At 37.3% G+C, this 15974-nt stretch overlaps 1 protein-coding gene across 3 annotated transcripts in view; it reads right to left on the bottom strand.

Annotated features, from left to right (window-relative positions):
- LOC131572986 (semaphorin-3C) overlaps positions 1-15974 on the bottom strand; it is a 115882-nt gene that overhangs the window by 20698 nt on the left and 79210 nt on the right. For all 3 annotated transcript variants that reach the window (XM_058826463.1, XM_058826464.1, XM_058826465.1), the window contains exons 9-12: positions 14643-14757; positions 12248-12317; positions 9478-9622; positions 4512-4734 (exon numbers count right to left, since the gene is read on the bottom strand). In XM_058826463.1, coding sequence (XP_058682446.1) covers positions 4512-4734; positions 9478-9622; positions 12248-12317; positions 14643-14757 — 553 coding nt within the window. The remainder of the gene's footprint in view (positions 1-4511; positions 4735-9477; positions 9623-12247; positions 12318-14642; positions 14758-15974) is intronic.

Below are 15974 nucleotides of genomic sequence, written 5' to 3'. Positions count from 1 at the left end.
TGCAGTCTGTGTGTACTCTGACCAAAGGCTTTTGAGCTGCAAGCAGTAGGTGGCACTTAGTAAATGAAGATTAATCTCATAAATATGTTTGCATGATGTTTTTACTCCTGTCTTATAACTCAGAAAACAATATACAAAAGGATGAACACAAAATATTGAAAGCTCAGGTTTTTTACATATAACTGAAATGAGTAAACAAATTACAGTAAAACCCTAGGGTGAATCAAAAAAACTCAGGACTGAGTCCTGCCCCATCACAGAAATAGAATAATTGAAACAGAAATCTAATCCCAAATTCTTGAACTATGTTATTTCTCATTGCATATGGAAAAAATACCATCAGCACTGCTCTAGTCAAATATGCATATATGAGTGATTACATTCTTTCCAAATAAATTATGTCTTGGGTTTCTGTTTGGGAAGACAAGATAGATAGACAGCACTCTTTTCTTGCAGCACTGCTCTCTACCAGTCCAGACTTGCACCTTAGTCCACATCAGCTCAGCCCAGACAGGGGTGAAGAGACCCCTTAGGGGAGACCTAACAAAACTATCAAGTTTTGTTAAGTGCTTTGGGAGCCTTCATGTTTAAACACATAGGAAAACCAGGAGATTGTAATCATTTGAAAAGCATGGAATGCCACAAGAACAATGTCTGTCCCTGGGATTTATTTTGTTTGTCTCCCTTAAAGGGACAAAAGCAGTGCATTAACTCTGGCTATGGATCAGCACCTGTGAGCACAGAACTGCCTGAGGGAGCAAAGGAAACACTACATTTAGTTCACACCAAGGTGAAAAAATTACAGAGCTGCCTATACCCTCCTGTGCCATGGCTACATGATGAAAGCCACTGGGGTTGTTGGAGCTCTTTACTTCTGTTATTCTTCGCTTGCTTTCAGGAATTGATTTATTACTAAGGCTAGAGGAGGAAAAGAGGAAAAGCTAAACATTTCGTGTGCTTTGCATCTGGCAAGACATAAAACACTCTGATTTCAAGCATGAGACAGGTCACTGACAGTGACAGACATGGCTGGCAACATCTCAGTTCAGCAGCAGTAACTCATCATTTGAACTGAGTGTAATTGTCACCAGGTGTCAAGTCCCATTGTCTGGCTGTGGGGCTCCAGACTCCCAAGGAAATTGTCACATGAAATTCTCCCATACAATGTGGTTTTTGCATTTGCTGGGATGAACTGACACCAAAGCAAATCCCCTCTGCATTCCTTTTGACACTTAATATCTCTATCAAATCCTCCTGAGTCTCACAGAAAGCAGAGAATAAAGAAAACAAGTTTCTCCTCTCAGTGGCTGAAACCTGATCACTTTTGTTTGAAAGGGCTGAGAAATGCAGTAACTTATATTGCAACGATTTCTTTGGAGGAAGACCTTGGAAGGTATTAATGTCCTGTGCCCTGCTCAGGAAGAATAATGCCTGCCCTCCATCTCACTAGAATGCAGAAAATGATCCTTGTCTCCAGTGTAATGAAGAAGATAAAGCAATGGATATAAAGTATCAAGAGCTGCACTTTTTGTATCTGATCCATAATGGGGCCAGTACACAGAGGAGGATTAACATAAGAACAGACTAAGGTATGTTTATGTTTTTAACAGCTCACGTGTGTCTATGAGGCCACACTGATCACCTAAAATCACTCAGATGATCATCAAAGGATAAAATGAAATTACCTATGTTTAACTCTTGCAGAGTTATTAAAATGTTTACTATCAAATTGTGATTTCAAGGACATTTCAGCTTTTCAATAGTTTTCTAGCTTTAACTATCATTGCTACATTAACAATCTATATAGTCTGGGAACTTGTGTCTCAATCTTTTCCACTAAGCTTCAGTAGAATTTGCCTCCAAATAACATTAGATGCTTACAGAGCACTTTGAAACAATGACACTACTATACATTGAAAAGAAAAAAAAAGAGAAATCCCTGTCCTAATTGGGTTCATTTAGTAGTTTCCAACAGCTGCAAGTAGGAGAAAGTCAAGAATCCCTTAAAACTAATTTATCAACTTACAGTCAAGAAAACAGTAATACCCAGATCAAAAACTTATGAAATTCTTTGAATAATTCATTACCCTGACTATGCCTTTTCATATACTAAGCATTCACTCTACATCAGATGAAGACTTGGTAAAGGTTTAGTGGAAAAACATGGAATCATAGAATCGCTTAGGTTGGGAGAGACCTGAAGGAACACTTTGTGACCAGCCACCAGCTGGCTGTGACTCCATTCAGCACCACTCTCTGGGCCCAGCTCTCCAGCTTTATCCCCAGTGAACAGTGCTCCCATCCAGGCCATGATCAGCCAGTTTCTCCAGGAGAATGCTGTGGGAATGGTGTCAAAGGCTTTACTGAAGTCCAGGTAAACAACACCCAGAGCCTTTCCCTCATCCACTGCGTGGGTCACCTCCCATGTGGGTCATAGAAGGAGCTCAGGCTGGTCAAGCAGGACCTGCCTTTCACAAACCCTTGTTGGCTGGGTCTGATCCCTGACTGTCCTGCACACTCCATGTGATGGCACTCAAAATTATCTGCTCCACACCCTTCTGCAGCCCTGAAGTCTGTAGTTCCCCACATCCTCCTTGTGGCCCTTCTTGTGGATGGCATCACATAACTTCCAATCAGCTGGGTCCTCCCCAGTTAGCCAGGACTGTGCTAAGTGATGGAAAGTGGCTTGGTGAGAACTCTGCCAGCTCCCTCAATATCCTTGGGTGGATCCCATCCAGCCCCAAGGACTCGTGTGTATCTAAGGGGACAGAAGACATCTGGTGCAGTCCCACACTCAAAGCAAGTCCTATTAGAGCAGTTCTGTGTTTGTCTGGGTTTTAAATGTCTTGAGTCTCTGAAGATGGAGAATTCATCACCTCTCTGGATCCTTTTTCCAACTGTTTGATCATGCTGATGGCAAAAACTTTTTCCCTTATATCTAATAGCACTGTCCCACATTGCAACTTGTGTGAAATGCTCACCTTGGCACTGAGCACCTTGAGAAGAGTCCCCATCTGTTTTCTTCCCACTAGATTATTGTATCCACCCATTTGACAGCTGTGAGCAGCATTAAGGTCTCCCCTTAGCTTTCTCTGAATAAACCCATCTTCTCATCTTTTTTTTATACATCATACAGTCCCTCCACTGATCCTGCTCCACTAGGTTAATGTTTTTTTTGTACTGGTGAGCCCACAGCTGGGCACAGTACTCCCAACAGGAGCCAAATACAGGGAAAAAATCCTTTCCATCAACCTGTTTGCTGGATACACTTCTGCATGCACAGCACAGTGTGCAGTTGGCCTCCTTTGGCACATAGGCACCCTGCTGATTTTGATAGCTGGAGAGGTTTTTCTAAGAAGAGTGAAGAGAGATACTTTCATTAAGTACTTTCTCTATAGAAGCCTGACATTATGTGATTTTTTAGCACTCACTTCCTAAATCTATTATAACAAGATGGTTATTCCCTGCCCCATGCGAGTTAGTTGGCAGACACAGTTATTCCATAAGCAGAAAACAATCAGGACCCCAATAATATGTGAACCATAAAAGCAGTGCAAGACATCTCTGTAATCATTTTCTGATGTTCAGAGATACATTTGTTCTTTAAAAGAACTCTATAGAGTTATTTTCCTTTGTTCTACTTGAAAGTAAAAAAAGTAAAAAAGATTAGTCTTTGTGCCTATCAACCTCTAATGCCCTGTTAGAATAGTGGGAGTTTCAGATGTGAGTGAGTCCTAGGGTCTACTCAGAGTAGCACTCTACTTGTCTGCTTCAATCTAAAGTGTGTGATTCATATCAGAATATTTAAAAAAATCAAAATTGATCAGTACAAGAATCACTTAACCTGTTCCCTGTAGACTTCAGACACATAACACCAGATTCAAATTTGATGTAAGTAAAAACAGAATATAGGTTATATTAGACAGAAGTTATTTTAGAATACTTGGATCAAATTCTCTGTGTCCACTACTGCTAGGACTCCAACCATTTATTTCTTTTTCTCTGCTAAGTACTTCCATATTACCGCTGTTTTCTGGAGGAGTTGTTTCTGCCTTTGCAACATCTTGATCAGATCGTGCTTTTCTTCAGAAGTAGCTTACACAGCATAAATTAAATAATGATGATGGGAGTATATAAAAACATTATAAAGCCACATTTTGGTATTTTTTTCTTGTGCTAGAGATCATCAAAATCTAATGTGGAATCATATTGCAGACATACCATATTCAAGAGAAATATTATAATTTAGATCAAATAAAATATGCACTGGTGTTGTTTTTTGTCTCAAAAATAAGATCAACACATTGTATCTCTTGCACATAATTGATGTCTATAGTAAATGGAAAAATGCACAGAAAGTAAAAATAACATAATTCCTGGATTTCTATAACATTTCTGTATAGTGCAAACATTTACACAAATATTTCTGAAAGCTGTAAATTATAAAAATCAGAGTTGATTGCAGATTACATTGCAACAGAGGAAAATGAATGCTGCCAAATTTGTCTCACCTGTTCCGAGAAACAAGACATGGTATCTTCCATCAGCAGCATTCACTCGATCCACAGCAATCTTTGTATACTTGTAGTCAGCTCCTATCCTGATGATTAATGGCCTCTTGTGTATTGGGTAAATGGGATTAAACATCAAAGGGTGGTTCCTAATGAAGGTCACAACATCGTCTGGAAACTCTTTGGTTGTCCGCACGTTGGGTGTGAAGGCTCCTCCCGGACACTGCAAGAAACATGCACAGGAATGGTGAACAGCACTTACCATCTTTCAGAGAGTTTTCATCTCCACATCATTTACAAATATGGACAGATAGCTGACAAAGAAAACTCAAAAAAAACACTTCAGACTTGGGCCAAACTTACTATATTCCAGTAAGGGCAATGAAGTGTTGAATAGCTACACTTTGAACTCCCATCACTTTTGATAAAACAAACCAAAACATATTTTTGCATTTTCAAAATCCTTCTTGATGGCAAAGATCTGTACTTCTGAAACTATTTCTACATGTTTTATGCTTCTAAACTGCCTGTTGAAAAAAAAAAAAATCCAAAAGATTGGTACAGGAAAATACCAAACTTTGGCATTTGATTTTTACAGAATTACTACAAAGGCAGAAGACAAAATCTGATACTTAATTGTAATTTGGCCAATATCCCTCTTGTCATTCTGTTGATTATAAGATGATGAAAGGGCCTGTTACTCATCTTCATTTGAAAGAGCAATAATATGGAGTTAAGGAGAGAGTCCCATAACAACTTATTTATATCTGAAAAGGTTGTCTATACTTTCCCCTATGCCTGAGAAGTAACTGAAGTCCATGAATACTTTGGATGCTTCTTTAACTATAATGAAGAACTATCCAAATAATCATCCCTGAGGCATTCTGGGCCTCATGAGAAAATATTAGACATCTTAGAAAAGTCTTTACTGAGTTTGAAAATAAAAGGAAATTGTGAAGAAATCTGAGTTTTATCAGTAATTTGTACAAAGTTCTGGATGTATCGATGTTAATTTACTTGATTTATTTTTTCCAGCTACCACTACCTCACTTCTTATTGCTGCTCCTGAGTTTTCATTTTTTCCCCTAACCATATTTCTGAGCTGTGACTCTCCTCAGAGTACTGGAGAGATTCAGAAGTGTTTCAATGCAGTATTTTTTTCCAACTGGAAAATGATTTGTTCAATAAAAAGCACTTGACAGAAATTTGTTTATTTTGACAAGGGCCATTCTTACATCTAGGATGGAATTTCTGGTCAAAACCACAGACACAAAATAGCCAGTAGCTTAGGGAGAGATTTACCTCACCTGACTTTTACTCTCTTAAAGTCAGGCATCTATTCTTAGGTTTCCTCTGTAGTCAGTAATTCGGACTAAACACCCTGCTTTTAGATGGCTAAAATGACATAAAATGAATCATATTCTGAGAGACTTGGAAACTGTCTGGGGAAATGTGAGTCATGTGTCCAACCTACCTGATGAGATGCAATGTTAGAATTTGGGTCTTCACCTCCCGGGGCATCCCCGTAACCACAGGCAGGAGAGTAACCACAGCCTGTTCTACCCTCACTGCTAAAGCTGCTCCATATTGTGCACCCAATTCACTGTTCATTGGCCATACCAGAAAACAAATAGAGAGGGGACTCCAGCCTAATCACAAGCTTTAGAGTCATCTTCTGGCTCAATTAGGAGTCAATTATTTAGACAAAGTAGAACAGCTCTGGTAGGAACTCTTTAAATGAAATTGCTCTGGCATCAGTTCCATCCAGGAAGAAGAACCAGAACTCAGCTCAGACATGGGTTGTTTCTCTCATCTGACATCCCTGACAATTTATTTTTCTGGGCTCATATTTATCCTAAGGGTTTTGTTTTGGCTCTCATTAGAAATGATGCTATATGTTAACACTCTAAGGTTGCTCACAAAGGAGAATTCTTATTATCTTGCTTGCTTTACCCTCTCTGGAATTTTCATCCACATTCCAGAAAATGTATGGAACTATCTGTTAAGATTAGCAACAAATGCTTAAAAAAGAACTGCATTCATCATTAGTAAGATTATTCTACTTGGTAGTACTCTGCCAGACCCTATTTCCTTTCAAGAGGGATTCTGTTTCACAAACAGTTCAACTTAAACCTTCCTGTCTCACATAGCTCAATTAAAACTCTTTCTCTGATACTTTCAACCCTTCCATTATTGACTTGGAGTCATAAGACTTCTGTCTGTGACTTCTTGCAAAAATGTCTGTGCTATGATTCACACCAGCATGACCCTAAAAACTTACATTATATCATTGTTCCGAGCAAAGCCTTAGCAAACATCTTTAATCAATTAATTCTTTTGCTAAACCAGTGACAAGCAAAAGATGATACTGAAGAAACCCATAAGCTCTCTCTTTCCTGGAAGGATTGAATGGGCAGCCTTCACAGCTCATTTGAGAACTTGTCTACACAATTTTATGTTCACACTCGATTATCAAAATTCTTTAATTTACAGCATATTCCCCCATATGATGTAGGTACAAAAACTATTTCTGTAAACTCTGAAAAATGGAAACTACCCTCAAACATCACAGAGTTCAGTAGCAAGCTGCCAATTATGTATTTTTTTTTTCCATAAGTAAGTTTTGCTTGTGGAGAAATAAGAAACCATTGGTATTTAGTGAAGGCCAGCCAAACACTGCAGAGTTGATCATGGCCAAAAGACTGTATTGCTTTATTTAATCCTACTCAAGCTACACTGAAGCCTGTCCATTGTTTATCCAGTGTACTGCAACACAATGAACTTTCATTTCTAGCCAGAGGTTTAGTATGAATATCTCTTTAGGCAACTGCAAAGTAGGATTTTCCATGTCATATAAAAAGGCATGCCTCTCTAGTGCAGCATCCCAGAAGTTACAAAGAGAGTACATTCCAAAGAAGAAAAGAAGCCCCACAGACTGCAAACCTGGCTAATCATGTTAACTCTTTGAGCACAAATTCTGAGTAAGGAAAAATCCCCATGTCCTGATTTTCACAGATGCTTTGATATAAGTGAAAAATGAAGTTTGTGGCACACATTAAAAGTGGATTTTATTTCGGCAGGGAAATAAAAGAAAAGCCAAAGAAATTCCATCTTAAAAAATATGACTTATGGATACTGTGTTGTGGCTGAATCATGAGGAACACACAAAAGCCAGTGATCCAAAAAAATGGTCATCTAAAGGAATCTCTATGAGCTATGATTTAAGAATTTATCTTCAAATTCAGAGCTCATCAGCGTATCTGGAAAGTGTAGATAACTTCTGTCACCATGTAAAATCCAAATCTGATTTTTTTCCTCTTTCTGTTGTGTTGCCCAGTTTCTTTAGGCCCATCTGGAATACCGCAAAAGCCTCCAAGACATGAACCAAGAAAAACATGGCAGTGGTTGAGGAAACACATACAAACAAAATACTCTGAAGAAGCAAGAAACTTTGAAATGTGACTAATCACAAGGGTGTGAAACTTCCTGTTCAAATGAGTCTTTTTTTAAAAGCCCCAGTGAACTCATGAGATTAGAGCTGTAAGAATTAATTGCAAGGAAAGACTAATGCTAGCATTAGAGCTTAGTGGTATGTCAGGTATTGATTAGTTAATTCTAGAGATCTGGGAATGTGAAGTCCTAACTCTTAAAGCCAGAAACAACTGCATTAAAATGTCATGAAGAATTGTGTGAATGGGGAGAGCTATTCCATGTACCTAGCTATTCCATGAACAAGAAAGAAAGAAAGATATAAAAAGGACAAGATTTTGCAGTATAAAGACAAATCAGACTAAAATAGTGATATGGCTAAAGGTTCTCACAGGGACTGGCAAAATTTAAATAAAATTTAATTTCCTGTGATGAATGGAAAAGCAACAAAGTGTTAATCTAAAAAAATATATAACTGCATTGTTGAGAGATTATTTATGTTTCTCTGCATACTTATTTCATTCTGATACTTGAGAAACTGTAAGACTTCATAGGAGTCAACACACACACACACTACCATACTTCATTTAGCAAATTTGGATTCGGAGATGATTCTATAGAAAGTTCATACATTCTTCATTAAAGCTTGAAATATTAGATGTCACATTTCTGCTAAACATAAATTAAGAACAGCTAAAATAAGTAAGTAAATAAATAAAGAAGAAAGTGCATTAACAGCAATTTTATACATCATGAAGTTGAAAAGTAAGAAGAAACAACTGTTTTGTTTAAAATATTTCATGAGATACTTTTACACAACTGGGAAACAGAGCTAACTCTAATTGTGTACAGAATTTATTGGAAGATTATTACTACCCCTGACACAGTTAAAGAAAGTTCTGAAAGTAAGGCATACAGAAAGCATTCTTATGAGGGAGACTATGGTGAGCTGAATGACAAGAAAATTTTCTAGAAACATCTATTTCTAGGTCTCTCTTCTAAGATTCAGAACCTGTCAGGGTATGATTTAGTCAAGTGACAAGTCCCAGAAACCTCATTGTCTAAATCTCCTACTACATCTCCTAAGCATCTGAGTAGAGGCGCAAGAGTCTAGACAACTAAAGAAAACTCATACAGACAGAAAACAGACTTACAGACACTTGGATCCAGGCTGTGGAACACACTAACAATGCTGTCTTTGCATGCTTGTTTATTTAGCTACAGTTTGCTCAAATGTACCCAAAAAATGGAAATGCACATGCAAACAAGAAGCCTATCACCTAATGAACTAATTCTTATCACCTCTGAGCAGAAAAAGAACGATTAGCATTTTACATGACTTTTAATTCTTTTTAGATTTCCAGACACTACGCGATTTGTAGTTGGATTTGTAGGCAACTGAAAAGCAAATAAAATAGTTCTGAATTGTAACTGTCACAGTCACATACAGACTTTTCTCTTGGAATAAATAATATTTATTTATGCATTAAACGAGGACAAGCAGTTGGCAAGACTGAATAAACATCTTTGTACTTACGGTGCCAGGTCGTGGGTATGGAATTCTGCCCTGATATGGAATCAGCTGGTGGTTTGGGCCCTCCTTGTGTGCAAATGGTCCATTGAACACAGTCTGGATGTCAGACAGATGATACACACACACGGCTGAGCCTTTAAATATGGAGCTGGAAGACAGAAGAAAAAGTTAGCATTGCAATCTACTTTTTTATAGTTTTACAAAAACTTTTTTATAGCTCTTCCATAATTTTACATGGTCCAATGTTGAAAGACACCTCTAATATAATATTTCATACAATTTATTGCTTTTATATGGATTTAAAACATTTTAAATCAACTAATCTAGCTGCCCAATATGCACCACTACTTCTTAAGACTTAGCACCTTTCTGAACAGTGAACTGAAAAAAGAGAGGGGCAGGCACTGCCCTGCTGGTGCAATAAGATTTCGTAATGCTAAATATAGAAGAAATATAATCTGGCTCCATTTAAATCAATGGCAAAAATATTGCTGAGTTCAGTGAGGCAGGAGTTTTATAAACTTTTTACTGCCAAGCTCAGCACAGGTTTCCATAACTCTCTTCCAGTATATTAACCACAAGACCTCCATGAGCCTCCTACAATACATGGCTAAAATATAATCAAAATATCCAAAGCGATGACAATCAGTTGGATAATTATAATCACTTTCCAGATGTTTTTGCAAAAAATGGGGACATGATGTGGCTGTAAAGGAATTACTCCTGTACAGTCCACCCATAAAACTGGTCTTATGAAGACCCAAGTTTGAAGTTTCCTGAGGAGAACCAAGGGATTTGCCTAAGAAAAGGGAATGTTCTTCCCACTGCTCTAGATTCTGCCATGGATACAGGTAGCACAAGCCCTGAATGTTCTCCATCACCCTGTGATGATGAAGAGCACTAGGGAAAAAAATTTCCAGGTTGATGCTAAGGCTGACTACAGTGAATGAACTTCATTTTAACTCTCACTTCATGTAAGGTTTGTAACATTCATTTTTAAAAAGTGGAAACTCTAGACAGTCTAAAATCTGCCTGGTGTTAACTGTAGGATGAAGATAATCCGAGTAACTGTTTTCAGCTGAAGAAGAAAAAACACTCCAGAAAAAAGCCTGAAAATATTACACATAGTGTAACACAACCAAAGCGAAATCCACATTGCTCTCAGATATATATGGATTAGTGGAATGAACCTTTTAGCTGGATTATGGTATTTGTGGAAATTTTACTAGGCATTAATAGATTTTGAGAAATGCATTTAGTCTTTCCAAATGTTTTATGTTACATTTACAGCATATTATGACACTAAAATAATTTAGTTCAGATTACTCAGTTTCCTTCTGTATGATTTAGATAAAAATACTACTAGTTATTACTTCCTGTGATATTTCTCTCTTGCTACTCTTATGAGTTGGAAGTCTACAGAGATGAAGATATGGGAACTATTAAGGAGTAAAAATCCTTATGGTTTCTGTATTTAACTAGGTAACACATTGAACCTATAGCTGAACAAAAATAAAGCAAGAATAGACCGTATGCTTAATGATAACAGAAATGCATGTGTAAAAACTTCAGTAGAGAGAGAAAATATCTTAAGAGCCAGGAAAAAGTGAATTTTTCTTTTTTTTTTTTTTTTTTTTTGTAACCTTATGTGGTCCCTTGATTCAACCTCATTTCCACTGAGAAATACCAGAATTAGGTAGAAGTGTTTCCAGTTCAGTCTTGTTGCACCCCTAACCTAAAGATAAGTGTGGTTTTACTACTAAACATAAGCTCATCCTTTTCTCTTTTTGTGAAATAGGAATTATAGACAACATCTAAGTTTACAAGTTAAGTGATACTTTTTTTCTGAATTAGATATCACAGAATCTTATTCTCCTGTCATATTTACATATTTGAGCAAGCAGACCCCTGTATCCAGTAAAAAAAAGTTTATTGGAGCAAAAAGGATCTGAAAGTATTTTTTTACTAAAAATTGCCATTAAAGGAATTATTAATAATAAATTACATAATTTTCTAATTTAATTAAATAAATGAAAATTAAAAAAAACAAAACAGAAGGCTTCTTTGAGTGTAATAAATAACAGGTAAATAATAAAGGGTAGCATATCAGAAATCAGGGGGTAGTAACCAATTTTACTCTGTGTTAACACTATGTAGTGAGGGCAAGAGGAAAAATAAAAAATAGAGGTAGAGGTGGAAGAATCTGTTGGTCCACCTGTCAGTCTATCTTTGTGGAGAGTTTCTGCATAGTAAGCCACATCTAGTGCTTCCACCACCCTTGGGAGCTCAGAAAATGCTTTCTAAACCAGACAGTGAGTGAACACTACTGACTGGCAACAGGGAGCTGCAAGGAGGTGACCAAATGCCACGTAAGCTTCTCCTTTTGTAGCCAACCAAAGCCAACCTCTGTGATCATCAGCCAGCCCAGAGACTGGAAATCATTGGTATGAATTCATGTAAGAATTCCTGGTTTGATCCTTCAGGGATGCTGGATGTTCTTCAGGAGGTGTTAAGTGCTCTCAGATGCCACATGAGTTCTCTGGAACGTTTTCCCAGTGGCAGCTGACAGTGTGGCAGGAAGCAGTTTGCTCCAAGAGGCATAGCTCTGACACAGATAGCAACAGCAATGACACTGAGACTCCTGCATGCAAACCATGGCCACAGCAGACACACAAAATTGCCCAGCACAGCCTCATCCACAAAATACCAGTTTGAGTTTTCATACAGAAAATCAGGCAGTTCAGGTAATTTTTTTTCAAATCTCCATGTTTACCTTGATGTTGTAAAAATTCCATACACGAGTGTTGTTCTGGGGTTATCTGTCTCTAGCAGAAACACATCCTCTGTAAGAAAGAGAAAGAAAAACATTTTGAATAGTTTTTCTTTATTTTTAAAACCTTTATTTTCCAGTTTAATTGATGATTTTATTTCTCCTAAACTCAACAGTAGTTTTATCTCAAGACTTGAATGGGAACAAGGAGACTTACCACATGAACAGACCATTTATGCATATATCTGGCATTTGAACATTCAGAAACAAATTTGGAAATTAACTTCATGCCCCCTAGCCTTGTGGAGACAGAAGGCAAAGATTTTCAAATACATTCAGGATCTATGTCACACATTTTTCTCAGCTGTATCTTGTTTCAGCAGGTTGTTTAGCAGTAGGGAAACATTAAAGTTGCATTAGGTTAAAGACAAAGAGTTCCCATAGATGGATGTAATTGAGAACAGGGAAATTAGGTGTTTTATTGTCCAGACTGCACTGGAGTGTCCTCACTAGTGCATTTTCAACATGGTATGAACAGACAGCTTTGCAGTAAAGACGGTGAGGGATGTAAACCTCCTGCCTCCTGTTGTGTAGGGATTTATTGACTGCACCGTGCAAAACTCACTGTACCTACTCACCAAAATCAATCTACCCACAATTACCTCTGATCTGTTGATTTTTTTTTTACAGTTCAGTGAGGACTACTTTAATCTCTGACATTTTCTCCTCACAAATGTTTATAATAACTATAATCATGCTACCTCTTACACTTAATTTACAACAAAAAAAGACTGAACTGTTTGAGCTTTTTATCACAGAATATGTTCTTCAGCTTTCCATTAATTTATGTGGCTCTTTCATTTAGCCCGCTGAATTTTTTAAATATTCTTTTCAGTATGTCAAAAGCAAAAGACTTCACCATGCAGAACTGGAAGTGTTATACTCTCCTGCATTATACATGAACACAGAATCATGTGTTTGCTCTCTCCCAGCTTTCTGAATTTCCAGCTGTGATTGGATTCTTCCTCTTTGCTGTGAAATTGTGCTGGGAGCCCACGCTGAGAGCATTGTCCCCTGTTCACTATGGTCCTACACTTTGTCATACAAGAAACTAAAAGCACTTATCCTACTGCTTTGTTGATGAGGAGGGGGTTGGTAAATCACAGTTCTGAAAGATGAGCTGTGGCAGTGCTGAGGCACTGTAAACTTCAGAAAATCAGTCCTCCAAGCACCTTGCACATTCTGAGCTAGACCAGGTTAGGAACTATTCCTAGGTCCAATCAGGTTCCATTGAAAACTTGAACCAAAGCAAGTACACAAAAGAGTTGTAAATATATAAACTCAAAAGACTCCAAACCTCATTTGCTATGGTGGGAATCAGAAATAAGAATGGACAAAAGAGGGAGAGGATACAATGAGAGAAGATCAGAACCAGATGCAGACCCAGTGCAGGGCACGTTAGCTGCCTATATTACTTGTATTTATAGTAAAGCACATACCAAATCTTCCAATACCTGAATTTACAACTATGATTTTGCACATCTCAGCTGTGGAAAATATAGAATTTGAAACTTTCTGATAATGTTGTTTGGCATGTAAGTACATGCATCTATTAATTCCTTCATGAAAAGAAACTTCTTGTGATTGCTGTATCATAATATAGATTATGTAATATATATAGATGTAATATTAATGTTTATTAGCATTAATATTACATATCAACATCATTAATATTGAATGATAGTAATTTAAATAGTAGTTAACATCAATATTATTATTAATGTTAAGTACTGATAAATACGTAATAACGTAATAAAGATTATATGCATAGAATATTTACAGTATTTCACATGTTGAAACAAAAATTGATGTGACTGAATGATTCCTGAGAAATTATATTTATGAATAGTGCTATTGCTGGTGCCAGTAACAGGATTTATTAGTATTATCTTGAATTACCAAATTTAGGACTGTGATCAAAAAATAGAAAAAAAAATCCATTATGGAAAATGATGTGTAACACTCTGTGTTACACAGTGGTATAAGAAACAGTTTCAAAGGGATGTTAAAAACCCTCTATTGTAATCCAAGCTAGTAGCAAAATATTAAGAGTCACTCAGATGTTTCCTTCTAAATATTAATTCTTTACATATGTCATTGTTTTACATAGTCAAGATTAATTACCTTTATTTCAAAGGTAATGATAATTACAGAGAGAGACTTAGGAAGTTTTTTTTATTTTGCCATCATAAAACTGAAAGGGGAATTTTGTCATGGACTTCTAGAGCTATGATTTCACTACGAACAACTTGACTGAGAAACTGAATGAAAATCAGTCATTAAATATGCACAAAATGTAGCATTCAGATAAAATTTTAAGGAATATTTTTTGTGATACCTAATTCATCAAAGTATGTTTCTGTTCCATCTTCATCCATTACTGAGCACACAAGTCTTGCTTTCAAGAATGTTGTCCACTTGTTCACGAGACTGCGCTGACCTCCTGTGTCATTCTGGAAAGGAATATTATTTTCATAAGAGAAGAAATAAAACAGCTAATATTTTACTGGGTTTTCCCACATTTTTCTCAGGTTAATTCATTATCAAGATAATTATCTGGTAAATTTCATATTTAACAGAGATAGGCCTAAGCAAAATCCCCTCATCTAAGCATTCTATATGCAGAAAAAAAACGAGAATTAGTTTTCTGAGTGGACTTTTTCTGCTGGGCTAGAAGGGTTGGAGGGTTGGGCAGTAGATTTTGTGCATCAGCAGTGTATGCTGTTATGACTGGAAATGACTGCATCACTCATTGGCACCCAGGATAAAGACCATGCACACTCTGAAAGGTCTCATGGACCTACAGAGGAATGTTTCTTCTTGTCCTGACAGCAGCATAGCTGCACCTGACCTAATAAAACACACTTCACGTGAGGTGGATGCTCTAGACAATACTCAGAAATGATGGCTAGCGTGGGTCAAGCTAGTTGTGCACTGTTGCAAGTCCTGCTAGCTTGGTCCAGAGATGGCCTGGTCACAGCTCACTCGCAGATCTTTCCAATTTTCCATGGCTCTGTAGCTGCCAAACCAGGGGATGCAGCAGTTTGGTGACAGATCCTGGCTAACTGTGCTGGTGAATGCCTTATGTAAGAGCAGCGTCTTCCAAACTGCACAACATGATGTCACCCAAGGAAAGAGAAAAACCAAATTGAAATGTGATTTCAATAAACTGCTATGCTATTCACTGATGCTGATGGAGTTGGTAATCCAATGTTTTGGGTGACTTATAAGGAGTCTTTTCAGGGGGTGATATATCTTGCCAGTCTCAAAGGTGTTGATACATGAACACGATGGTATGTATACAAGTATACAAAAACCACTGGCTCAGATTTATTTTCATTTGCCTTGGGATTCTGCCACTGGCTTCAGTGTAAGCCTAAAAAGGCTTAGGCCTTTCAAAAATCATCTGGGCTTTGCTGTAACAGTGAAAAACCAAATGCAGCTGTAATTGTGTCAAATGTCTTCTTGCAAAATACCAAAAAAGGCCTTTAGGCACTCTCACTAAAATACAGGGAACGGAGATTATAAAAGAGATCACATGCCAGAGAAGGACAAGCACCTTCACACCTAGGCAAAACAACATCACAAAGCATCAAATTTTAAAGAAAACCCAATATAAAGAAAAGGAATATATAAACACTCACAATGAACTTCCTGAAACCTTCCAAAA

Source organism: Poecile atricapillus, chromosome Z (assembly GCF_030490865.1).
Source record: "Poecile atricapillus isolate bPoeAtr1 chromosome Z, bPoeAtr1.hap1, whole genome shotgun sequence".
NCBI classification, from domain to species: Eukaryota; Metazoa; Chordata; class Aves; order Passeriformes; family Paridae; genus Poecile; species Poecile atricapillus.
This window is presented reverse-complemented; position numbering and strand designations above follow the sequence as displayed.